At 40.9% G+C, this 27,604-nt stretch overlaps 1 protein-coding gene across 3 annotated transcripts in view; it reads right to left on the bottom strand.

Annotated features, from left to right (window-relative positions):
- FBN1 (fibrillin 1) overlaps positions 1–27,604 on the bottom strand; it is a 4,097,759-nt gene that overhangs the window by 2,085,688 nt on the left and 1,984,467 nt on the right. For all 3 annotated transcript variants that reach the window (XM_044077620.1, XM_044077621.1, XM_044077622.1), the window contains exons 24-25: positions 26,554–26,679; positions 18,774–19,001 (exon numbers count right to left, since the gene is read on the bottom strand). In XM_044077620.1, the coding sequence (XP_043933555.1) occupies positions 18,774–19,001; positions 26,554–26,679 (354 nt within the window). The remainder of the gene's footprint in view (positions 1–18,773; positions 19,002–26,553; positions 26,680–27,604) is intronic.

The following is a 27,604-nucleotide window of genomic DNA, read 5'->3' as shown; positions in this document are numbered from 1 at the left end:
CTCAGAGAATGGACAGCTCAACTTTTCTACAGATGACTTAACAATCATCTGGAGCTAAAGCGACTTGAGTTGGAGGCCAAGCATTTGGAAATAGAAGCAGCAGAGAGACTGAGGCATCTAGAGAGTGAGGAAAACGAGAAACTGCGATGTCTGCAGGCTGAGGAGAATGAGAAATTGCTACACCTGGAAGCTGAGGAGAAGGAGAGGTAGAGTCAACCTGAAAAGGAGATGTTGGCTCTTCACCAGAGTCATGGAGGTTATGGGGAAGGGAGTAATCGGACTCCAGAAGCAACAAAGGTCAGTAAATTTCATCTACAGTTTACAGAAAGGGATAATTTTGATAGTTTCATTTATATGTTTGAGAGGATATGTAAACAGTATGATGTTGACTAAAGGCTCTGGGTACAGTTTCTGACCCCCATACTCCATGGTAAAGCTGTAAATATTCTGTCCAAACTATCCGACAGTGACTTTTTAAACTATAATGTTGTAAAGAACTGTTTGCTAGAATTTATTAAGCTAACACCTGAAGCTTATAGGAAAAGATTTTGTGAGCATAGACACAAGGCAGATGAAAGTATGTGTGAATATGTTGCTGAACTGAGCACTTATTTTCATAGGTGGGTGAGTGAATATCAGGCCACCACTTTTGAAGGGCTGGCAGACCTTTTGGTGAGGGAACAAGCCCTTAGCACTTTGCCTGAGGACATGAGGATCTGGTTAGCTGATAGACAATGCTCTACTGCAGATGTGTTGGGAAGAAGGGAGACCTATACCTAGCAAGCAGGGCATCCCTGCACAGGAAAGGGACACCCAGTGCTGCTTATAGGTCTAAGGGAACCCATGGTGGGCAGCCCAGACTTCCCCAACAGAATCTGCCAGTAGCAGGTGAAGCCACTAGTTCAGGTACATGCCCAGGACCTAGGGTTAAATGTTTTGAATGCAACCTGTGGGGCCATGTGGCATATAGATATCCACAGAGGCAAGGTGGGGAACAAAAGGTGAGACAGCCAGTAAGTGGGAATGACAAAATGCCAATAGTAGGTTGTATTGAGACAACAGGGGTACCAAATTACCATCCTGCAGATGTCCTGATAGGTAAGGATTCTGATGAGGCAGTACCATGTGTTTATGCAGTTACATGCAGTCAGGCTTGGAGACAAGCATGTGGGTCTCGTAGCCTGGGGGAGACCCAGACAGACCACACTTGCAGCCAGGACTGGTGAGGTGGCTACTTCAGAGAGGGAGCTACCCTGTAGCAGTGAGAATGAAGGTGAGCCACAGCTGCTTGTGGGTACTGATGTTCCCTTGGAAAGAGTGACTGCAAGGGCAGAGGTGAGAAGTAGTACCCAGGCTGACAGTGAGGCACCGCCATCAAAGGATAACAGACTTACTGTGGAAGGGGAGCTGGGAAGGGTTACAAAGAGAGAGTTGAGAGAGGCTCAGCTCTCAGACCCTACATTACAAGGTCTAGCTAGTGAGGCGCCTGATTTTCAAGGGAAGGGGGAATCTGTACACTAGGATAAAGGGTTACTGTATAGAGAGTGGACCCCTAAGGGAGGGCTGGAAGGTGAAAATACAGCAGTTGATACTACCCAGAGGCTACCATCTGGCACTTCTAGCCATAGCCCATGATATTCCCTTTGCAAGTCATATGGGCATAAAACGTACAAAGAGACGTATTATGCAGAACCTTTATTGGCCTCAGATTTCCAGAGATATAACAGGGTACAGCAGGACCTGTGAGCAGTGCCAAAAGGTAGGCAAGGCAGCAGACAAAGTGAAAGCTCCTTTGATGCCTTTGCCTGTGATTGAGGAGCCATTTTAGAGGGTAGCTATGGATATTGTAGAGCCTCTGAGTACCCGAAGTTCCACAGGGAAAAAGTATATCCTAGTGGTAGTAGATTATGCTACAAGATACCCTGAGGCAGTGGCTCTGTCCTCCACGGAGGCAGAAAAAGTGGCAAATGCTTTGTTAGAGATTTTCATCAGGGTAGGTTTCCCAAAAGAAATGCTGACTAACAGAGTTGCCAATTTCATGTCATTCCTGTTGGCTTGTCTGTGGATGTACTGTGGGGTGAAGCACCTAATGACCACCCCCTACCATCCCTAGACTAATAGTCTTGTGAGAGGTTAAACTCTACACTTAAGTCCATGCTATGGGCATTTACAGACCAGTTTAAGAGGGAATTTGGCAAATATTTGCCCAATCTGTTGTTTACTTACAGACAGGTTCCCCAGAGATCCACAGGTTTTTCACCCTTTGAAATGTTGTATGGGCATAGGATGAGGGGACCTCTAGACTTAATTCGTGATGGGTTGGAGGGTGAGTGTCAGTCTCTCCAGGAGTCTGTTGTAGCACATGTCCTAAACCTCAGGACAAGGGTCAGGGAACTCATGGGCTTGGCCCAGGAGAACCTAGCAGAAGCCCAACAGAAGAAAAAGGTGTGATATGGCAGGAATGCTCGAACTAGAGAGTATGATGTAGGGCAGCAGGTAATGGTTCTCATTCCTGACAGACACAACAAGCTTCAGGGAGCCTGGAAGGGACCCTACAAGGTGGTAAGGTAGGTCAGTGATGTTAATTACCTGATGAAACTGCTAGGCAGGAGGCAGGAGTACAAATTGTACCATGTTAACATGATGAAACCTTACCATGCTAGGGAGGCCCTTGTGATGAGTATTTGCAGTGGATTGCAAGAGGAGTCTGAGGGAAATCTGGTGATTGATCTTCTTAATGAGGCTCGGACTGACGCCTCAGTGGAAGGGGTAGCAATGTCCCAGCAGCCATCTCCTACCCAGGTTCGAGAAATCTGAGCAGTGTTACAGAAGTTTGGGGACATGTTCAATGGGACACCAGGGTGCACCCACCTAGTGCAGCACCAGGTGGATACAGGACCCCAAAGGCCCATTAGACAGTCCCCTTATAGGGTACCTGAGAGAGCCAAACAGACTCTGAGGGAGGAGATACAGGAAATGTTGGAGCTAGGGGTAATTCAAGACTCCAGCAGTCCCTAGGCCTCACCAGTGGTGCTAGTGCCAAAGGATGGCAGCACCATGTTCTGTGTGGACTACAGGAAATTAAATAAGACACACAGTCAGATGCTTACTCCATGCTTAGGACAGATGAAGCCCTAGAGTAGCTAAGTGGGGCTAAGTATCTTACCACCATTGATCTTACCAAGGGTTACTGCCAGGTGTACTTGACTCCCAGTGCTAGAGAGAGGTCAGCCTTTGTGACTCCTTTTGGCTTGTATGAGTTCACAAAGATGCCCTTTGGGATGAAAAATGCCCCAGTGAATTTCCAGAGGCTGGTAGATCATATCCTAGCAGGAGGAGGAAATGTTGCCCTTGCTTACCTAGATGATTTTGCCATCTACAGACATTTCTGGCAAGAGCACCTTCAGCATGTCAGGGAGGTGCTGAGCTGACTACAGAGGGCAGGGTCGACCATTAAGCCCAGCAAATGTCAGGTGGGTATGGCAGAGGTCTCCTACCTGGGACATAGAGTGGGGAGTGGTACGATCAGACCAGAACCTGCTATAGTGGAAACCATTCAGGCATGGCCTGCACCTGTTACCAAAAAGCAGGTGAGGGCATTCATAGGGACAGCAGGGTACTCCAGAAAATTTGTCCCCAGTAATAGTAACATAGTTGCTCCCCTCACAGACCTGACAAAGAAAAACAGGCCAGATAAGGTAGTGTGGACCACAGCATGTGACAGGCATTCCAGAAGCTTAAATAAGCTTTGGAAGGTCCCCCGGTGTTAAGCAGTCTAGATTACAGCACAGAATTTATTGTGCAGGTGGATGCTTTGAACCATGGGGTGGGGGCTGTACTCAGAGGGAGAAGAGCATCCAGTGGTTTATCTCAGTCGTAGGCTCCAACCCAGGGAGGAAACTATGCAGCTGTAGAAAAGGAATGGCTAGCCATAGTGTGGGCACTGCAGGAACTTCAGCCTTATCTGTATGGAAGGAAATTCACTGTAGTTACAGATCACAATCCCCTAACATGGTTACATCAAGCCAGCCAGCAAAATGCCAAGTTGCTAAGATGGAGCCTAGGGTTGCAAACATATGATATGTCAGTGCAGCACTGCAGTGAGATTAGCAATGCCAATGCAGATGGGCTCTCAAGACAGGGAATGGGGTAAGGTATACCCAGATAGTAACCCTCTCAAGCAGTGTTTCTCATGGATCACTTGAAAAACTAGCATGAGTTGTCCGGGGGGGGGGGATGTGAAGGCTGCCAGCCTAGCTACATAGAATTTTGTAAATAATTCTATGTCATTGCAAATATTAATATGATCAAAAGGCTTGTGTTACAAATGTAAGGAAACTGTGTTATGTGCAGAGCTTCAAGATTGTAACCACAGTGCACACTGCTGGATGAAAGCTGATAAGTAAAACATTTTATGACTGTGTGTGATTTCAAGCAAGGAGACAGGATGTCTGCAGCTGGAAATTCTTTCGATTGTCTTAAGACAAGAGATAATTACTAGGTTTCAATTGTAAAATGTCTTTTATTGCTGTGACTTCCTGGCAGCTGCAGATCACAAAGAAATGTTAAATTTTAAATTATGTGAGCCTGGGAAACTTAAGTAGAAGTGACAAGAATGATGTAATCTGAAGTGACTCAGCAGTAATGTGTATTATCCATTTAAGAACTATCTCAAGAGAAAGAGATGGCATTTTGTATTTTGTTCTGAAGCTGACAACAACTCATCAGCACTTTGCTTTGTTCTGTAAGTACGTTATTTAGAACAGTGATATCTCTTACAGATAGATAGAATACAATAAGATTAGTGTAGATGTTTTCTATATTTATGTGAGGCTATCCTACAATATTGTTTTTAAAGTATTTCTTGTGATTTCTGAACTCTCTATTGTCACTGTGTTGAATTAATGAGTACTGTCTTGTGTTTTTATTATTTATTATTAAATATTTTTAAACATTTTAACTGTGGCTGTTTTGTGTAGAGATAATTTAAGCTCTTAGGGTATTTGCATGTATTTTGTGATACTGTACAAGCCACTCCAATAGCCTTGCTGTTCGTCACACTTACCAATTGGATAATAACAACATTGCACAGTAGACCTGGGCACCCTTTGGTAAGGGCCTTTAGAGTAGCTAATAAGAGTAGTTGGTGGCAATGATTACTACCTTATAGCCTGGGCAGAAGAGGACATAGCTAGTGAGCCTGTGCCAGCCTTCCCCAGGAGTCTCTGTGTGTTTGTATCTGTGTGTCTGTATATAAATCAAATTTCAAAGTGTGTGTGTGTGTGTGTGTGTGTGTGTGTGTGTGTGTGTCAGCTACCTGGGCAGGGACACAAAGCACTGGTTGGACAGAGAGGGTACTGGAGGTTTTGGCTTGACTGCTCAGCTAAGATCTGTACCCTATAGCTGTGCCAGTGGGGAGTCTTATTGGGGATCTGCAGAGAAAGGGAGAAACCAGCCCCAGACTGACTGTGATCTCTGTGTGCTCTTAAGGGAAATTGTACTTTACTGTGTGTGTACTTGTCATCCTCCCAATGTGGATGGCCCTCACTGGTTCTAGTGATGAGGATTGAGGCTTCTTGATTATTGGACCAGTACATGGGCATCACATGCTCTATTAATTATTCCTTTTTTAACAGTACCCTCTGTCCCTGTCATCATTTGCTCCCAATATCTTTGTTCCTTTACAAGTTTTCTCCAGTAAATTCCAGGTCCCTCTTGCCTACTCTCTGTATCCCTAATTGCAGTCATCCCTCTTGGCAGAATCTCCTTTCTCCATTCCCTTGTTGGCTTAGTTCTTAGAATACTTTCTGCTACTTTATGAACATAATATGCTGTATGATTACTGTAATTATGCTTAAGGATCTGCATCCAAAATTCTACTCTCCCCTTGTTTCTTGAGCTTCCCTTTGTTTCATCATCTTCCCTTTCCACTTTGATTTACAGCTTTCTGCTTGTCTTGTGTATATGAACCTTAATTGTGTAGCTCTGAAATACTCCTTCAAATCAGATAATCCCAAACCACCTTGTTCTATTGGAAGTATCAGCTTATCCTACTTGACTCTTGCCGTCTTCCCCTCCCAGATAAAATCATTCAACTCTTTATATATTGCTATCTGTAACTTCTCTTTTAGTTAATAAAACATGGCTGACCTATGTATAAAACTAAAGGGACTAAAAACATTTTCACTGCTTGTATCTTGCTATCCATATCCATAAAACAGGTCTTCCAATTTTTCAGTTTTTGTATTATCTATTGTTTAGTCTCTCCCCACATACCCTTAGCTGCCATAACAGAATCCTTTTAATCCATACTCCTAAGTACTTCATTTTACCCTGTCCCCATAAATATGGGTATTGCTGAACCAATTTGTGTGTGCCTACATAGTTTACAGCTACTGCCTTTGTTTTTTTGTATCCTGAAAATACTTAAAACTGTTGTAAAGTGTTCCACAAGACTGAAATGTCCTTTTCTAGTTTTATCAGGTATAAAATAATATCATCTGCAAATAAAGCCAGCTTTTCTTGACTACCATACCAATTATATGCCTGAATTTCTTAGTCCTTTATTTTCTTTGCCAATGGATCTAAATATAATTCAAATAACAAAGGGGAAATATGACACCTCTGCCTTGTTCCTCTGTTCAAGCAGAACTTATCAGAGATGAACCCACCAACTTTAATTTTTGCCTCTAATCCCTCATATATTCTCCCAATCAACCTTATAATTTTATGAGGGAATTGAAATGCTTCCATTGCCCTACTCATAGCATCCCAGTTTACTCTGTCAAATGCTTTCTTTGTAGCAACAACAGTGGTATTTTCTTACATTCTGCTTCCATCTGGATCATCATTGTTCTGTTAATATTGTCAAATGTTTGCTTCACCTCCACAAAAACACACTGATCCTTATCAATCAATTTTGGCATCTCCTTTGTCATTCTTTTAGCCACTACAGATATAACACTCTATGATCATGGTTTAGAATTGAAATGGAGCTATATGAAGCTGGATTTGATGGGTCTTTACCATTTTTAGGTTTTACAGCCACCTCCACCTTCCTCAAGGACATTGGCGATTCTACTCCTTTTAAAATACTGTTAAACAAAACCTTCCAAATCTTTATCATTTTATTCTCTCTAAGCAGCCAAACGCACACATGGATACCATCTATTCCTGGGGATTTTTCTGTAGATTGGTTATATATCACCATTTTTAGCTCATCTCCTCCTCTTCTATTAGTCATTGTACCTGATCTACCTCTAACCTTGGCATATTTAATTCTTCCATAAACATTTCCATTTCTACCTTTTCTTGATTTCCATATTTGTCTATTTTACAAAGATCTTCATAACATTTCCAAAATATTTATAGTACCTCTCCACGAACTCTGGTTATCTTCCTTGTTGTAGGTACCCTAAGCTTGGCGACAACCCTTTCTACTTTCTGTGACCTGAGTTGTTCAGCTAAAAGTTTTTTGCTCTAGAGTTATTATCAAAAAGCAATTGCTTAACAGCAGTCTTTCTGAACTCATGCATGCTATTGAGGTTGTTGCTGTTGTTGTTGTGTCTTTTGGCTTTTCCCGATTAGGGGTCGCCATAGCAGAACTCCAGTCTGCTAATGTTTGGCAGTAGATTTTTACGTGCCGAGTTGCCAGCTCTGGCGCACAACCTTTAACGAAGGTACGCCCATTCACACATGTCTCCACACAGAAGACGCTCTAGCTGAGAATCAAACAGGACAACGTCATACTGTGAGGCGACAACACTACCACAGCACCACCACTTTCTTTCTAGCATTCTGCAATTGCTCCTCTTCTTGTTCTGTGACATTCCCCCTATTCTGCAATACTTTAACATTTGTCAGTCCCTCTAAATAATTCCTTTACTTTTTAACCATATCTCTTATTCTTTTATTTTCACCCTATTTTTAAACTCCACTATAATTTTATCCCACTGCCTAGCTCTATTTTCAGAAGAAGTTCCTATTTTTGCTAGAAATCCCTGAATAATCTCCACTACTCATTCCTTAAATTCCTCTCTTTTTTAACAGACAGGTGGGAAAGAGCCAGTGTCTGCACAAATTTCCAAAATTAATTCAAATCTTGCAATTGGTCAGTTCTGAAACAATTACCAAATGAAGAAGCAGTAAATTATTTTAATACCAAATTCCTATCCATCCTTGACACCCATGCACCAGCGCAGACTATTAGAACCAAAAGAAAATTTGCTCCTTGGCTCTCAAAAGAAATGCTACTTAGAAATAGGGCTTGGGCCACTTTGAGGACCACAAAAAAACCCATAGATCAACTTAGATACAGACAGCTAAGAAATGAAACAAAAAAAATCCACCACATTAGACAAGAAAAACTATTACTATCATCTACAAGAAAAACACCAAAATAAACCACAAAAGTTTTGGGTAGGTTTAAACAAACTCCTTAGTCCAGGACAGTTCTCCACTCCTACCCCCTTGGATTCTAACCAAACCCCCCCAGCAGAAATTGCCAATACCTTTAACAGCTTCTTTACAACAATCATCCAGAACCTAGCTAACCAATTATCCCCTGGATGCCCATATTCTTCGGCCACTACACCCTGCTCCCAATTCCCCTTTAACTTCAAGCTAGTTTGCACATCTCTGGTCTGAAAATTACTTAAAAAACTAAAGCCTACCACCCTGTTGGCTGATCTACTCCCTGCAGAATATCTACAAAAATCTGCAGATGCCATAGCATACCCCATTACTATCCTGATCAATGGAACTATAACTGAAGTGTCCATTCCCTCCATCTGGAACGTATCTCATGTCATCCCACTCCATAAAGGGGGCAGCTCTACAGAACTTTCAAACTATAGACCCATAGCAATTCTGTGACCCTTGGCTAAAATTACGGAAAACAGCATCTACAATCAACTCCTGAACTATCTTATCCATAATAATCTTCTAGCCAACACCCAACATGGCTTTAGACCATTCCATAGTACAACTTCAGCCCTCCTCTCCTTCTCTAATGTCATTAACCAACACCGAAACAATAATAAACTTTCCTCTGCTATCTTTCCCGATCTTTCAAAAGCCTTTGATATGGTAAACCACCAAATACTCATAAACACTTTGAAATCCATCTCCTTAGAGGACCAGGGCATCCAGTGGTTTCAATCATATCTCAGTGGTAGACAACAGGCTGTCCTATGGCAAAGCAAACTATCCACTCTTTTACCCATCACCCTCGGAGTACCCCAAGGCTCCATACTAGGTCCACTATTATTTTCATTTTCATCAATGATTTGTATAAGGTCATTCCAAATGCAACATGCATTCAATATGCGGATGACTCCACTTTAGTATGCTCCGACACTTCACATACAGAATTGCAGATTCTATCCCAAAATACTTTTAACACAGTTGAAAATTGGCTTCTTAACCATTGTCTCATGTTAAATCCTAATAAAACCAAGCTGCTACTTTTCTCCTCCACTCACAGGTCTGCCCATATAGCCTTTACATTAAAATCCAACAATGGCACCATTACTTCCCCAGATTCCTCAACCAAACTGTTAGAAGTTATAATACATAATAACCTTAAGTTTGATCTGCATATCAATAAAACTCTTAAAACAGTTAATAAAAAACTTGGCTCACTATATAGGATCAAGCCCTTCCTAACGCCATTAGCTAGAACTATAATTGCTCATACACATCTACTATCCACCCTCCTCTGTGCTTCCCCTCTATTTACAAACCTCAACAAAACTGACCTTAATAAACTTACTAGCAGCTACAATCACATTGCTAGATTTGCTACTGATGCAGCCTACAGAACTCATCACTGTCATAACCTAAATCTACTAGGATGGCTTGAACTGCTTATCGTACTTCAGGTTAACCAACTAATATTTGCACACAAGATCCTGTACCAACCAGATAATACACCCGTACTTAAAAACCTCATCACCCCCTACAGTAATCTTAGTGCACTTCGTTCATCTGAAAGACTACTAGTTCAAACTCTCAGATCCAAAAATACACCCGGTAAATCTCTATTTGCAAAACTTGGAATTCTCTTCTTGCTAATATTGCATTTGAACTCTCTCTACCTCAACTCAAGAAAAGTCTGATTCAGTACTTTAAAAAACGATGGCTATGTCCTTGCCCTAATCCAGACTAACTCTAACTATCACTCGTGCACATGGAGGACTTCTGCCTACACTTTATTGTTTCTTAACTTATAAATCCTATGATCTCCTTGGATCTACTACCAGGTTAACCTACTAGGCATTCAATACCCTGTCATTCTTAAAAACACTGTCTAGAATTTTCCATCTGAGTAAAAATGTAATAATATTTTTGTGCATCTGTTTTTGTGTTTGTTTACATCTTTATAAAATCCTTTTATTTGTGTTTTATTTGGTGTTTTAAACTGTAAAAATGTAACGGTTTGTTGAATGTCTTTTTGGAGCTTTTCTCCCTGGACCTCCACTGAAAATGGACAAGTATCCGGTTGACTATCCTGGTAAACAAATGTAAAAAATAAAATAAATAAATAAATAAAATAAATGTCATTATCCTGCATTTTTATTTTAGTTAATATTGGCACATGATCTGAAATATTTATTTGATATATGTCAAAATTTTCAATTAAATACACGTTCCTGTCAAATATAATTTCTGTCTAGCCTAGCCCAATTTTTGTACCTTGGGGAATAATATGTAAATTCACTCTGAACTCCTACTACTGAATTCACATCTTCCATGCCAAATATGTTCATAAATTTCTTCAAAAATCTACCCTCTTTTGTTATATTTTCTCTTCTAAAGCACTTTGTGTTTGAGATCTGTCACTTGCTCATAAAAGCTTTTGTTCTATTTTCATTTGTTCATTTCCAACATAAAAAACTTGCTCATGCACCATATAAATGATGCTGAAAATGGGCTACCGCTCAGTCAGACATACATGGTTAACAAATGTCAAAATAAATAAAATAAATAAAATAATGTTAGATAAACCAATTTAAATGACAAATAATTGTAAATATCAACAGCACCATTGTCTTGAGGTTCTACACTTACATGGGAACCAGTGTAAATTAATTTAAAATAGTGGCAAAAACACAAGCATACATCATTTTTTTGTCTGGTAAAATCTCTATATTGATTTTCCTGACTTCTCTGAAACACAGCTTTTAAATCTGATTCCCTTTTATTCATAAACAGTAGTCCTTCACACACTACTTTCAAAAGATCTACATTACACTTTAAAGTGTTCCAATGTTTATATACAATGTTCTTAATATTATTAGTGTCCAATATTATATTTGTCAGTCTTTTCCACTAGTTTTATCAGAGTTTAATTAATCGTCCACATATGGCAATAATTTTTCTTTTCAATCAGCTTTTACTTTATGAAACACACTATCTATCTGTCTTTGAGAATACAAAGAGAAAAAGTTCATGCATGGATCTAATTCTTTTAAAAATACACTCATGTTTAGTTAGCTAAGATGCCCTTACTGTCTGTGCACTTAACGCATTTCTTTTTAAATCCCATGCATGACAACTAGTTGAAAGTATGCAAAAACTCAATAAAGTGTTTTTTCTGTATATTTTTGAACAAACTTATTACATCCACCTTCTTAATCAGTGTAATATCAAAAAAAATCTGTTTGACTTTTGCTATCTTAAATTCTTCTTCTTCTTCTTTCAGCTGCTCCCGTTAGGGGTCACCACAGCAGATAAACTGTTTCCATTTCTTCCTGTCCTCTGCATCTTGCTCTGTCACACCAACTACCTGCATGTCCTCTCTCACCACATCCATAAACCTTATCTTAGGCTTTCCTCTTTTCCTGTTACCTGGCAGGTTCATCCTTAGCATTTTTTTCCCAATATACTCTGCATCCCTCCTCAGCACATGTCCAAACCAAAGTAACCTTGCCTCTCTGGCTTTGTTTCCAAACCTTCCAACCTGGGCTGACCCTCTAATATACTTATTCCTAATCCTGTCTATCCTAGTCACACCCAGTGCAAATCTTAACACCTTCAGCTCTGCCACGTCGAGCTCTGACTCCTGCCTTTTTGTTAATGCCACTGGCTCCAACCCATATAACATAGCTGGTCTCTCTACCCTCTTGTAGACCTTCCCTTTCACTCTTACTGGTACTCATCTGTCACAAATCACTCCTGACACTCTTCTCCACCCACTCCACCCTGCCTGTACTCTCTTCTTCACCTCTCTTCCACACTCACCATTACTCTGAAATGTTGATCCCAAGTACTTAAACTCATTCACCTTCGCCACCTCTACTCCTTGCATCCTCACCATTCCTCTATCCTCCCTCTCATTCACACACATATATTCTGTCTTAGTCCTGCTGACCTTCATTCCTCTTCTCTCTAGAACATATCTCCACCTCTCCAGGGTCTCCTCCACCTGTTTTCCCTACTCTCACTACAGATCACAATGTCATCCGCAAACATCACAGTCCATGGGGACTCCTGTCTGATCTTGTCTGTCAACCTATCCATCACCATTGCAAATAAGAAAGGGCTCAGAGCTGATCCTTGATGTAATCCCACTGCCACCTTAAACGCATCCGTCACTCCCACCACAGACCTCACCACTGTCACACTACCCTCGTACATATCCTGTACCACTCTTACATACTTCTCTGACACTCCCGACTTCCTCATACAATACCACAACTCCTCTCTAAGCACCCTTTCAAATGCTTTCTCTAAATCCACAAAGACACAATGCAACTCCTTCTGACCTTCTCTGTACTTCTCCATCAATACTCTCAGAGCAAACATCGCATCTCTAGTGCTCTTTCCTGGTATGAAACCATACTGCTGATCACTAATCATCACCTCCCTTCTTAACCTAGCTTTCACTACTCTTTCCCATAACTTCATGCTGTGACTGATCAGTTTAATCCCTCTGTAGTTACTACAGCTCTGCACATCACCCTTATTTTTAAAAATCGGTACCAAAACACCTTTTCTCCATTCCTCAGGCATCCTCTCACTTTCCAAGATTTCATTAAGCAATCTAGTTAAAAACTCCACTGCCATTTCACCTAAACACCTCCATGCTTCCATAGGTATGTCATCTGGACCAACAGCCTTTCCGTTCTTTATCCTCTTCATAGCTATCCTTACTTCCTCCTTGCTAATCCACCACACTTCATGATTCACTATCCGCACATCATCCAACCTTCTCTCCCTCTCATTCTCTTCATTCATCAACCCCTCAAAGTACTCTTTCTATCTGCTCAACACACTCTCCTCGCTTGTGAGTACGTTTCCCTCATTATCCTTTATCATCCTTACCTGCTGCACATCTTTACTAGATCTGTCCCTCTGTCTAGCCAATCGGTACAGGTCCTTTTCTCCCTCTTTAGTGTCCAACCTTTTATACAACTCTTCATACGCCTTATCCTTAGCCTTCGCCACCTCTCTCTTTGCCATGTACCTCAGCTCCTTATACTTTTCTCTACTTTCTTCATCTCTTTGACAATCCCACTTCTTCTTTCCAAACCTCTTTCACTGTATACTCTCCTGTACTTCTTCATTCCACCACCAGGTCTCCTTGTCCTCCTTCCTCTTTCCAGATGTCTCACCAAGCACCTTTCTAGCCATTTTTATTACTAGCTCTGCTGTAGTTACCAAGCTATTCAGTAACGCTTCACTGCCACCCAGTGCCTGACTTAACTCTTCCCTGAACATCACCTCACAATTACCCTTTTTCAGTTTCCATCATTTGATCCTTGGTGCTGCCCTCACACTCATCCTCCTCTTCTTGATCACCAATGTTATCCTACAAACCATCATCCTATGCTGCCTAGCTACATTTTCCCCTGCCACCACGTTACAGTCTCCAATCTCCTAAATTAAATCTTAAAAATTCTGCTGTACTATTAGTATATTCTTAAAACACTATAAAGCTCTGCTTCACATCCTGGCCATACCAGAAAAATTTCATCAAAAAATACACCATAGCACTGTATGAAAATTTGATATGAACAGCCATATATTTATTTCCCATTCAGCTACAACAATGTCATTTTATAAAGGGGCTACTTCTACACATTTTCTTCTGTTTTTTTTTCTGTTGACAAATGTTCTTATTAAACAATTGACAAAACTGATAAGAATGGTACCTTATAGTTGCAGGTTGTTCCTGATGGTTGACAGTCTCACTTTCTGGGCATCTAGGAGTGAGCCAAACTAAGTAAAAGGCTAAAACACTACACCTACCATTAGGATAGCTGTAGCTAGTATTAAACTGTCAATGGTTTGGATCCCTTCCTGGTGAGTTTGTACTTGCCATGTGTTTCTTATGGACTGAGCTTTAGGGTGGAGATTTCAAGGCTCCTTCACCATGGGTGTCCCTTGGGGGGTACAGGCTATGTGTCTTGTTGTGCCAGCTTTCTGTAAGAGTATGGAGAAGTTAAAAGCAATGACATAAAAAAATCTCAGGAGACTCTTTCTTCGTATCAAGTTATTTATTGGTGTTGAGGCAGATGAGCACTGCATTAGTCTGATTTGATTACTGAGTTTTACAGAATTTTATATGCATGCAAATGGGGTATCCCTCTGGGGTATGTTCTCCTGGGGGAGGGAGACAGAGTGTTAGGGATGTATTCAGGGCTTCACCATGAGGTCCCCTTCTTACAAAAAATATTTCTCTTTAACCCTTTAAGCTCGGGTTTCGTTATAAACCAGACACCCTATTCTTAACAAAGATAGCCCCTGATATATAAAAATTATTAACACACATAGGAAATATTTTGCCAATAATACCAGTTAACATAATGGTTGTTTCTGCTGCACTTTCAATTTCAACCATAAACATTAAGCCTTGGGCACCACTTGTGCCTTCTCTGAAAGGAAAAAAAATAAGACTGAAATTCTTTTCTTACTCATGATTTTTGTTCTGGCTACCAAACGATCAAAAAGTTATGTAAACATTTTAAAATGCACCTCAGATCTTCTATAACCTGAGGCTTCCGGGGGCCTGGCAGATCTCAGAACCCCAGCTTAGTTAAACTATTTCCTACACAATTATTTATGTGCTAGCTTGGCCAGGTAAGGTTTGCTGAAAGCATGGTATGAAAAGTAAATTTGAACAGTGACAATGAATTTCTTTTCTTAATCACATTTTTTGTTCAAGCCATCACTGAATGAAAAAAAGTTTGTATACTACAAAAATGCACTTTAGACCACAGAGAAGTCCATGGTTTCTTAAAAAAAGCTTAACAGTAAAGCAAAATGTGTGAATAGGTAGAAAAAATAATGTGCATATGTGGACTGCCCAGAATGGGGAAGAACAGAGAGTAGCACTGTAGAATATGTGCTGGGGGGGTGGACAGTAATCAGCTAGAGTAAGGTGTCATGAAGCCCTTTGCCTAGGCCACCATTTCACCTTAGGCCAACCCTAACATATAATTGTCTAGATAAATTTCAGGAGTACATACATGCTTAATTTTATGTTTCTTTTTGACAAGAAAACTAGAGCAACGGTTTTGTTAGTTAATGACAGCAGCTTCCCAGGGATGGGCACAACATTCTGACAAACAGGGAAACCTTCCCTGTTCTCTCTCCCAGGACTGAAAAGAGTGGCTCTTCCTTATCCACTGAGGGGATTCCAACAGTCGCAGAGGATGTGGCATATCTCCGGTTCAATGTGGCTGCAGGTACTACACCAGACGGATCCAGGTTAAAGGATGAGTGGTTTGAAGAACCACCTTTGGCCACAGCAGTGACACCCACCTGTAACTGAGGTAAACTGTTTGCCTGTTGTGCTGGCAAAGGCTATTTACATAAGTGTTTTTCTTTTTGTGTCAGGAAGAATGACTGAGTGGCAGTTTGTTCCAGGGTCAAGCCGGAAATGGTGACTCCTTCCTGGGTAAAACAAACAGCATAAATTGGTACAAAATTTAAAGTTGTTTAAATTTTTCTCACTAAAATGCAGTAAAAAGCATTTTAATACACTTTCCCAGACCCAAAATTAAAATAAATGCAAGTTCTCTACAGAAAAAAGTTTTTCAACTACTTTGTAAACAACTTTAAAACTGACAGGAAAAAAGTGGGCTGCTTGTTTAAAGGTATGGTTAAATCTCATGACAGCCCATTAAAACACAAATGTCTACATTAAAAATAACTTTCCTAACCAGTACATTTGAGCAATACATTTTTTATGTGGAAGGCTTTTCCTCAGAGGGAACTTTTCTGCACAGCAAAAGAACAGCACAAGCTGACCATCGATCCTCGAGAGCCTGCAGAGGAGTGCTCTCATTGACAGCAGGAAACATCTGAAGGGCTTGGAGTTCAAATTAGTCTTTAAACGGTCTGAGCCTGTGGAAAATGCCCTGAAGCTTTGCAAGCTGTCCAGCTGTTAGATCCATGGCAGGATACAAGCCATAAAGCTAAGGCTACTGCAACAGTGATCAATAAGATGAATATCATTTGATTTTTGCTGGGAAGAATCTGAGCTCTTTTGTTTTTCATGTGTGTTTATCAAAGACCACCACTCTTTTCTTGTATAAAACATCATTAGAAAAGTCAGTGTTGCATGTAATTAAGCTTCCTCCCAAACTGCTGAAGAATTATCCCAGAAAGAAATCAACTACAAGTGATCTCAGTTCCTGTGATGGGAATAAAGGAACTTGATGTGTGCAGAGATTTCTGGGATCTTTCACTTATAAAGGAAAATACCTGGAGCAAAACATGACAGAAAATCTTTTTGAACAGAGGGTCTGACATGTTTTGACCTTTTCAAACTTCTGGTACACAGCGGACTCTGATATTATCATGCCTAGATATATTCTCCTGGTCATCCAGTGTTTCATGCAAATACTAACTCTAATTTATGCACTGCATTGAATTTCACCATCCTCTTCTCTGGTCTGTTCATTATAAAATTGGTGTTTTTCTGGCATATCACTAAGGATCAAAGTCACTAAATAATGATATACATCTGAGTTTTCAGACTTTACATCCTTCAGAAATGCATGTTAACACAAATACTGTTATTCTGGCAACTTTCTTAAGTTTATAAGAGCAGTACTTACAATCTGCCCATATTTTGGGCCTTTGTCACTCATTATTTCAGGCTTTGTCCAGATTTCTTCCACTATGAGGTTAAGAGGTATGCACCAATGCCTTACGTCTCTAACAACTTGTTTTGATGTTACAAAACAGTATTTTATCACCACCTAACGGGAGGCAGTAGAGATGTGCAAATACTTTGGGTTGTTTAAGATCTTAACTGTCTTGAGTCAAAAGGCCTTATTTGTGATTTCAACTGAAATAAATGTAAAACTTTTGCTTAAGTCTTCTGAATCCATCATTATAGTTTCTGTTGCTATGGTCTGCAGTTTCTGTAGTGGCTGAAAATCTGTTAAAAATCCCTTTAGGTTTTGCTAAATAATTTGACAATTCTTGGGATGATATGGACAATGAAGTGAGGAATTTACATCAGTGGAATATGTTGCCAATTGGAGAAATGTTGTGTCATAAATGAAAAAAAATGTTTTTCAGGTGATGAAAAATTACAAAACTGTTCATCAGTAGTGGATGTTTTAGAACTCAAAAGTGCAGTCCTTATCTGCTTTCATCTTGTTCTACCTGATGCAGAGCTGACATGATTAGTTCAGCTTATGTAACAAAAGATTAAGAATTAATCACGGTGGCAGAAATGCAAGAGGCAGAGACAGGCAGGGTCTAGGAGGATACTGTACGCATTAGCAAAACAGGTAATATACCCTTGGTGTGACTGACAAGCATTGCTGAAATCCATGTTTTTGAAGATGGTCAATGCATGGGAAATTCCTCTTTTCCAGAGTTATACTGATAACAGAACCTGATTATATTAAGTAAGAGGATGTAGGAACAAAATCATTTGTACTGGAAAATGTGAGGAACTTTGTCCAGTACGTCCCCCTACCCTGCCAGGATTTAGTTCTCTCACAATTTTTTACTTTTTTATTGTATGTAGAGATTAAATTCTTAATGTTCTAACTCCTATCATAGAATTAGCATGAAGAGGTAACATTAATAGTTGCTTAAGCAAGCAATATGTACTTATTTATTGGCAGTTGCTTACTGGAATAGTCGGACTGAGCAGTGCTCTTTTTTCAGTGGAAGCCCAGGAGAAAAGCTCTATTATATTGACATCATGGACATCGCTTGCAGTTAGTTTCATTCATGAGCAACAGTTCCATTATTCAGACATCCTTGACATCGGTTACATCATTAACAAACAGTTTTGATTAAAAATTGCTGTTACATGGGTTGCATATGAATAAAATGTTTTAAGATAAAGAGTTAGACAAGCCCAAAGAAAGTAAGAAGGGGAGGAGGCACAAGGGAGATAAAGGAGATGAGATGACAGAGTTGGGTATAGTTGTGATAATAATACATTAAGGTTCGTGCAGAACAGAGCTATAGCACAAATTCATTTAGCAATATTAGTACCAGTTTAACCAGGTCTGGTGCTGGTGTAGAGACATTTATCTATCAGGTATTGCTTCAGTTGGCATTTAAAGTCTTTCAGGTTGCAGACTGTTCTTAAATACTGTGTGCTGGATTCCAGCCATTAGCAATGCTGTCTGAATACAGGGAGCTTCCTGTCTGGCTTGGTGCTCATCAAACAGTGGCCTTAAAGATGGTTATAGCAACTCTTATTTAAATTCTAGACTTAGACTCCAATTTTCTATTGCAAAAGAATTATAATGTCATCATAAAGTCGGGCTAAAATGAATTAGCTACTTTACCTTTGAAAAAGGGCTTCCCATTAATTATCTCACCACGACTTGCAAAACCTGGTCCTCTGGGACAAAGTGCTTCATACTCTGGTGTTCCTTTATCAGGACATGGATCACAGTCTGGTCCCCAAGCAGCACCAACTGAGCAGCAGCATGCATCAATGCGGTGCCTTCCTAATATGGGTGTAGAGCACTCTTCATGGTCGAATGCCAGATAACAGGACTCCAAGCGAATATCTATAGAAATAATGCAGTATTGTAAACCACTTTTCCAAATCAGTCACTAATGTTTCCATAGCCAAGTCCTAATTAGTAAAGCAACTGCTATTTCTACTATGGATGTGACTTTTAATTCTGTATAAACTATGCATGCACATAGCTACAGCTTCACCCAAGATGCTAAAAGAAATCAGCAAGGATTAATTAATACTATTATTTTTTTCCCAAAACCACTTAGCAAATACAGAATTGCTTCAATAAAACTACATACTCCTAACCAATGCAGTCAAAGGTTACTTATGGATTAATTCTCAAAACAAGCAAAGCCTACAAATCTGTCAGAACTAATGGAACAAAAATAGAATTTTCTTTTTAGAATAAGAAAACTTAATCTAAATGAGAAGAGATTAATATTTTGAAAGTAGAGGACAGATGTTCAACTGTTTAATAGCTTCAATCCCATATTTTTGGAGGTTTAAAGAGCAACTTATCTGACAAGCATTTTTGCCACTTGCAGGGCATATTATTTAGTAGTAAAATGAGAGAATACAATGTCATTATTCTGGCTTTGATTAGCAGAATAAGAGCCAAACAGTATAATTCTCCTTCCTTGGGAGCAGTGTGGTGGTAGTAGGAGGATTCCGGCTGCAGAACCACATCAGCATTTATCTGTTGAAGACCAGGGACCAGGGACTAGACTTGACTGCTAAGCATCATATTCTGAAGATGAAATACTAGTTCATGCTGACGGGTAGTGCAAAGTAAACTGTGTCCAAACACATTGCATAAGGCTCAATATTGCACACTCACTGCATGCTGTGTATCAGCCACAAAATTATGGCTATGATTTCTCCTTCACTGTCTTAGCACCCCAGTAAAGAAGGCTTAAAAGATACAAGGAAAGGAAGAGTAGCCTTAAGGGAGTGGAGCCCTGGAGATAAAAAAAAATCTTTCTCAACACTGAAACTCATCCCAGTGACTAAATAAATGATGATCCTATCCTACCTGGCAAGGCAGACAGCCTCAGCAATTTATTAATCAAAGGCATCCACGGCTTGTTTCAAATATCCATAAAGGTACATACCATTATAGCGATCAATAACAATTTGTTATATACAGCTACTCTAAAAGTACAGTTTTGTACCTACCATAAATGTAGATGTTTGAGTGTACACCCTGCTCAGTCATCACACTTGGGGTTATCCTGTCGTCAGGTGGTCCCGCAGTCGGCCGGAATTCCAAAGTCTTGGTCCGGTGTCGGTTGCTGTCGCTTCTTCCCTGACGTCAGTGCGCCAGGGGTATATATATTGCAACCGACACCATTTTCTTCAGTTTTTCTTGCCCCAGATGTCAGGTGCCCCCAAAAAGATGGTCAGTAATTAGTACCAAATTGAGTAAAATTTGCACAAACACAAAATCCCTCCAGCTATAAGCAAACACATCAGGAAGGTATTGTAGAGATTTTAGCCAGGTAGTTCAGAGGGGATGGAGGGAGGGTAACCTGGACTGCAGCAGGGTGTACACTCGAACATCTACATTTATGGTAGGTACAAAACTGTACTATGTTCATCGTGTTACCCTGCTGCAGTCATCACACTTGGGTTGAATCCCAAAGCTAAGGCTGGGTGGAGGAATCATAGAGGGTTGGAGGAGGCTATAAGGCCCTGCAGAACTGCAGTGGCGAAGCCTGCCCTAGTCTTAGAGTAAAGTGGTAAGTGATAGTGTTTGGTAAAGGTGTGTACTGAACTCCAAGTTGCAGCCTCCAAAATCTCCTTGGTTGGAACCCCCCTGAGAAAAGCTGTAGATGTAGATGTTGCCCTGGTAGAGTGGGGCCTAATGGTAGCAGGAACTGGTTTTCCATGATGGGTATAGCAGAAACATATGCAATGCCCTATCCATTTGGAAATGGTTTGTTTTGAAATAGCCTTCATTTGTGAAGCTGTAGCACAGGATACAAAGAGCTGGTCAGATTTTCTGAAAGCCTTAGTTTTTTCCAAGTAGTAACAACGTTGCCTGTGAATGTCCAAGGAGTGCAGGAGTCTCTCACCTTTGTTCTGTGGATTTGGGAAGAAGGTGGGTAAGTGGATGGTTTGATTTAAAGCCATACGGGAAACCACCTTAGGCATAAAGGAAGGATTAGTTCGTAGAGAAACTCTGTCTTGATGAAAAATGAGGAAAGGTTCCACTGCCATTAGTGCCTGCAGCTCTGAGACTCTTCTAGCTGAAGTTATTGCTAGCAGCAGGGCAGTCTTCCATGATAGGAACTGAAGATCTACAGAAAAAGCTGGTTCAAAGGGAGGTAGCGTTAGTTTTTCCAGAACAAAGTTGAGGTCCCATGTTGGTGTAGGTGCTCTCCTGGGGGGCCTAATGTTTTTTGCCCCACTGAGGAACTGCCTTAGAAGTGGATGTGAAAATAAGGGTGGATCCATGTTGTAGTGGGCTGAAATAGCTGAAGCATGGATTTTAATGGAGGAGAAGGAAAGTCCTTTGTGCAACATCTCAGTTAAGTACTGTAGAATGTGAGGCATGTGAGGCTGAAATGTGTCTTGGCCTTTAGCTTGGTTCCAGGCACAAAACCTTTTCCATTTGTCCGAATAAGCCTTCCTGGTGCTTGGCCTCCTAGCTTCCAGAATAACATCCATAGCTGCTTGGGAAATAGGAGCTGGCTGGATGCTTAGGTGATTTTCCATGCAGCCAGATTTAAGGTTTTGAGTTGGCTGTGAAGAATCTGATTGTTTTGTTGTGTGAGCAAATGGGTAATTTGTGGTAAGATCCAAGGTGGGCCGTGGGCCATATTTCTCAATAGTGGGTACCAGTGCTGGCGTGGCCAGTCTGGAGCTATGAGAATCGGTCGTGGTCTCTCCTTTTTGACTTTCAGAAGCACCTTTGTGAGGAGAGGCAATGGAGGGAAGGCATATGCTGTCAGGTTTTTCCAACTGAAAGAGTGCGTCTACTTTCCAAGCTTGATGGTGAAGTGTCCTTGTACAAAATTTTGTTATTTGATAGTTTTGAAGACTGGCAAACAGGTCTATGTCTGGAAGGCCCCATTTTTGAGTTATCATTGTAAATACTTGTGGATCTAGTTTCCACTCGTGGGGATCCATGATGTTTCTGCTGAGGTCGTCTGCCAATGTGTTCTTCTTTCCTGGCAGGAATTAAGCTTGTAACTGAACTTTGTAAGCCAGAGCTGTGTTCCATAAGATCATTGCTTGCCTGCATAGAGGGTAGGAGTGAGTACCCCCCCTGTTTGTTTATGTACCACATTACTGTGGTGTTGTCCGTCTTTATTGCAAGTTGTCCTGGATGTAATAGATTCGTGAAGGCTGTCAGAGCTTTCTGTACAGCTAGCATTTCTTTTTGATTGATGTGCAGATTCCTTTGATCTGCAGTCCATATGCCTTGAACGCACTGTCCTGCCATGTGTGCCCCCCAGGCGTAGTCTGATGCATCTGTTGTGATAGTTTGCCTGGCTGGGGGCAAGGTGAATGGCTGACCCTTGTTGAGGTGACATGCCTGTGACCACCATAGAAACTCCTGCTGTAGGCAGGGAATGAGAGATATCATTGTGTCCAAGCTGTGGCTGTGTTGAGACCATACGCTTTTTAGGTACCACTGTAATTTCCTCATATGCAGTTTTGCAAATGGTATTAGTAGTATGCAAGATGCCATGAAGCTCAAAGCCTGCAGAATTTTTCTTGCAGTTAATTGGGTCTTTGTTGCCATTGTTTTGAAATATTGAGTCAGCTGTAGTTGCTTGTCTGGCGTCAGATAAGCCTTCTGGGCTGTTGTGTTCAAGCTGGCACCCAGGAATGTCATATTTTGTGAGGGTACTAGTTTTGACTTCTTTTCGTTTACTGTGTACCCCAGGCAGTTTAGTAGATGTTTTACAAAAGCCAGATGATGTAAGAGAATGTCCTTGTTTTCTGCTTGGATGAGGCAGTCGTCCGGGCATGGGTATATTTGAATTCCTCTTTGTCTGCAGTATGCAATTACTGGTGCCAGGCATTTTGTGAAGATTCTGGGCACAGTAGATAAGCCAAAGGGCAGTGCAGAGAATTGGTAATGGGTTGAACCTGCAATGAAACGGAGGTATCTTCTGCAACTTTGTCTGATAGGGACATGCAGGTATGCCTCCTTGAGGTCCAACGTTACTAGCCATGCTTCCTTGCCCAACATGGGAAGAAGCTGCTGTAGTGTTAGCATCTTGAATTTGGGTACTTGTAAGAATGTGTTTAAAACTGAAAGGTCCAGAATAGGTCTCCAGGCATTGTCCTTTCTGGGCACTAGAAAGAGTCTTGAGTAAAATCCTTGACCTTGCTCTCGAGTAGGTACTAGTTGAATGGCTCTCATGTCCATGAGAGCTGTAATTTGTTTTTGTGCCTCTGCCCATTGATTTTGTGGCAGGTTTGGCATTCCTCTTTTCATTGGCAAGGTGTGAAAATGGAATCTGTATCCTCGTAAAATTATGTCTAGGACCCAGTTGTCCTTTCTGACAATGTGACAGCTGTCTGAAAAAAGTGTGAGTTTTCCTCTCAAGGGGGCTGCCAAGAGAGAGTTGCTTGGCCGGATGAGGTGCAAGTCATTGAGTTTGCCTTCTGGCAGATTGGGACCTGTCTTCTCCTCCCTTCTGTGTTGTAGTGCCCCATTGGCGAGGTTTGTACTGGGCTTGTGGTTGTCCTCTGCCTCTTGGGCATCTGTATTTACCCCTCTGTGGTCTGTCAGTAGCTGGAAAGGACCAATCTTTTGTTGGCCAGTTTCTGCTGAAGGGAGGGGGCTGTACCTGTGGGAAATCTTTGACTGTCTGCATAGATTTTGCCTTATCCTCCATTTTCTTTAAGACTTCTTCTGCTTTAACTCCAAAAAGAACATCCTGCTGTAAGGGAGCATCTAGAAGCTTTGCTTTAACATGATCAGGCAGAGTTTGTTCCTTTAACCAAGCATGCCTACGTATAACAGACCCAGTGACAGCTGCTCTGCAGGAGGCCTCCAGAGAATCAAACCCACATTGTAAGGTGTGTTTGCCCACCTGTTCAGTTGCATGCAACAGATCCTACATTTCTTTCAATTCAGACTGTTGAGAGAGAGTGGTGATTCTTTGCTTTAACTGAGAGATTAGAAATTGCTGATACTTAAGCATGTGAAATTTAGTGCCCTCATAGCTAGAGTGGCTGAGGTGTAAACCTTTTTCCCCCACCTGTCTAGCGCTCTGGAATCCCTTTCAGAGGGTACAGGATTTTTAGCCATAGAAGCCTTAGCCCCTTTGGGACCCTGGGAGATTGTCTCTGGGTCAGCAACAGGACTTTTGTATAGAAATTTGTGGGAATCAGGCACTTTATAGTATCTGTCAGGCTTGGCCGGAGCAGGAGGTAGAGAGTCTGGGTTTAAACTGGATTCTAAGTAAACATCATCCACAATGTCTAACACTGGTGGGATGGCAAGTGGTCTGTGCTGGGGGAGTAAAAGAAACTCTCTGAGCCTTTTCTTCAAGTCAGAGTAGTCCTGATCTTCCTAGTGGAAATGTTCCCTCATAGTGTGTAATGTTTCCCCAAAGGAGTAGTCTTCAGGAGGAGAAGCTGAGGGAATGGAATCCTCAGCATCAAAATCTTCATAAGGGGAGAAGGAGTAATCTTGGTCTTCAGAGGAGGCTGAAGAAATGGACACTTGTTCAGAGGATGCATAATCTTCCTCTTGTCTAGGCCTTTTGTCAGGAGGAGGCTGGGAAGACCTGATTAAAGAGATCAAATCTTCAGCCATTTTGAGCATCTGTTTCTTAGGCATTGGGCCTTGAACAGGGGACTGAAGTGCAGTCCTTTTAGATTTAATAGGAGTCTTCGTCTTAGGATACGTTTTAATGGTGAGCGTCGTCTGTCTGAAAATGCCTTCAGAAACCGATGGCGTTTCTGCAGCACCGACATCTTTATCAGCAATGTCGTCGGTAGGGCCTGAACAAAATGGTTGCGTCGGCCTGGTACATTCCGCTAAAAGTTCCGAAGCGGTTTCGGGTTCCAGATCTGCGGTAGTCAGGGGTTGCGTCGGAGCCTCACTGAGGACCGGAGAACCGGAGATCGGACCAGCTGAGGCCTCGTAATCTGGCTTAGGCCTGGGCTGTCTGTCCTTATCCTTGCGTTTTTTGTGCACGCCGGTAGTCGGTTGCTCTGACAGCATACTGTAATAAAATTTTCTACCGAAGTAGTGTCGAGCGAAATCAAAGCGTCTTTTAATAGTACGTTTATTAAACCTAGCACAAAAACGACAACTAGTGACATTGTGGTCTGGGCCTAGGCAAGGTATACAATAAGAATGAAAATCCTTATGAGGTATTTGCTTCCCACAAGAAATACAATTGTTAACTTTTTCTGACATCGGTCTGAGGCAAGAAAAGTTTCCCCAATGGGGTACTTAGCTTTATAGAAGACTTCGGTCTGAAATTCGAATTCGAAAATCTCAGGAGTCGGCCGACGGGCACTTGTGAACTGCTTCTGCTTCGGGCACCGTGCGGCAAGAAAGACTGAAGAAAATAGCGTCGGTTGCAATATATATACCCCTGGCGCACTGACGTCAGGGAAGAAGCGACAGCAACTGACGCCGGACCAAGACTTTGGAATTCCGGCCGACTGCGGGACCACCTGACGACAGGATAACCCAAAGTGTGATGACTGCAGCAGGGTAACACGATGAACATCACCTGAATCATCTAACCACAAAGGTATTCCAATCTGAAAGTAAAAGAGGCCATACATTAACTATGAATGTCAGTAATGTTATGGATTATTGGACTCTATGCCACTACTAGTGGCTGAATAATTGTTTCTCAGTGCTGCTGGAGCATTACTTATTCAGAGATTTTGGGGAGAAGCAAACTACATAGGCAAAAGGAGTGATATTTTCCTAACAAACAGCTAGATTCACATCTAGTGTGATTTCTACAAAAATCTATTATTTCCCTCATCATTTCTGTGACATGTGCGGGTGATGTGTGTGTGCACTCCAAGGAATGTTAAACTTGGGTCTTTTTCAAACACTGTGCTTGGAACCCACAGCCGAAGGTGTAAAACTATTTCAGGTAACTTGTTACTAAAACCCAACATATGGAACAATCTACCATTGTTAGTAAAGAATGCAACCCTCTATCTACTTTTAAGATTTTGCTGGAAAATTCTATGACCAGTTAAGAAATACAGAATTGGGGCTAAGTGTCTAAAAAATGGATAGGCTGGAAAACTGATATTAAATGTATAGCACTATGAAAGGTCAAAAAAGAAAATGGATTATATATACTTTTGGGGACTAATAGTATTCTACCTAAACATATCATCTTATCAGTGTCTAAATACTGGCATTTTTTGACTTATCTTTGTTCATCTGGGATTGTTAATTATTTGCTATAAAAACACACTGGTTTCTAACAGTACTTCTTTGTAGTGGCAAAAAAATAGACTAGCATATTTCACATCTCTTTTATTATCTAAATAATTCAAAGTAATAAAAATGTAAATCCTTACACCCTCCTTCTACAATATTATTAGAATATGTAAAACAAAAAATGGACTGCATTTATTCTGTAACTTACCAATGCATGTTCGTCCAGAAGCATCTAGGCTCATTTTGCTGGGGCACTGACAAACAAATGACCCAGGAGTATTCACACACTGCCCATTTGTGCATATTCCAGGAAATACCTCACATTCGTTAACATCTAATCCCAAAAGACAAAATGACACATAGTTAAAAGTCAGTAACTCTTCAGAAAGCTTTATGACTGAAACAGTTTTGCATTTAGCTCTAGGGACACATATGCAAATCAAGAGAAATTACAAATTAGTTCTGTACAAAATTACCTGATGTACTTTCTGACTGTGATGGTACTTCTCATACATTCATGACTGACAGTGTCATACAGGAAGGCATGCACCATCAACATTTTTTAGTAATGCTTAGGGAAAAAGGGCGAACCTGAAATCTTAATAAATTAGAGAGTAACTTGGACGGAGGAGAGATAGTTATGAGTAGTCACTGCAGTAAATTCAACGGAAATGTGATTAGTAAACTGTGCAGTCATTCATATCAACTCAGCCTTATTTAGAATACTCATTACTGATATGGCGAAGGACTTCAGAACAGACTAAAGGCTCACCCAAGAAGACAGTAATGAAGGAAATAGTAACATCAAAAATGACCCCACATTAAGACTTTATGACCATAACTGATCCACGTAATATATTTGAAAATGTCTAAAATGAATCTCTTTTTGCTCTTTTCTTACAACACCTGCCTGTTAATTTCTATTAACCTTTATTCATAAGGTTTCTTACACATACTTTATTCCAGTCCTGTAACCCCTCCCCTGAAAGCTTGCAGATCTATTGTATCCACTTAAAGAGGTGACACACCTGGAACTACATACACTATACCAAAAGGGGTTTTACCGTTGTCTGTACAGAGGAATTACACTCCCTTCTTTGTACTACTACTATTACTGCTTCTCTACGTCTAAACAAGTATAGCTACTCTTATTGCTTCCTCAGAATAATTTTTCACATGTAAGTGATTTGAAATTACAGTCAAAGATCTCCCTGTGGAATTATCAGTGGCAGCACCTTACCCACAGTGTGTAAACTTTC

Source organism: Protopterus annectens, chromosome 7.part0 (genome assembly GCF_019279795.1).
Source record: "Protopterus annectens isolate FY-2018-M chromosome 7.part0, PAN1.0, whole genome shotgun sequence".
NCBI lineage: Eukaryota > Metazoa > Chordata > Ceratodontiformes > Protopteridae > Protopterus > Protopterus annectens.
This window is presented reverse-complemented; position numbering and strand designations above follow the sequence as displayed.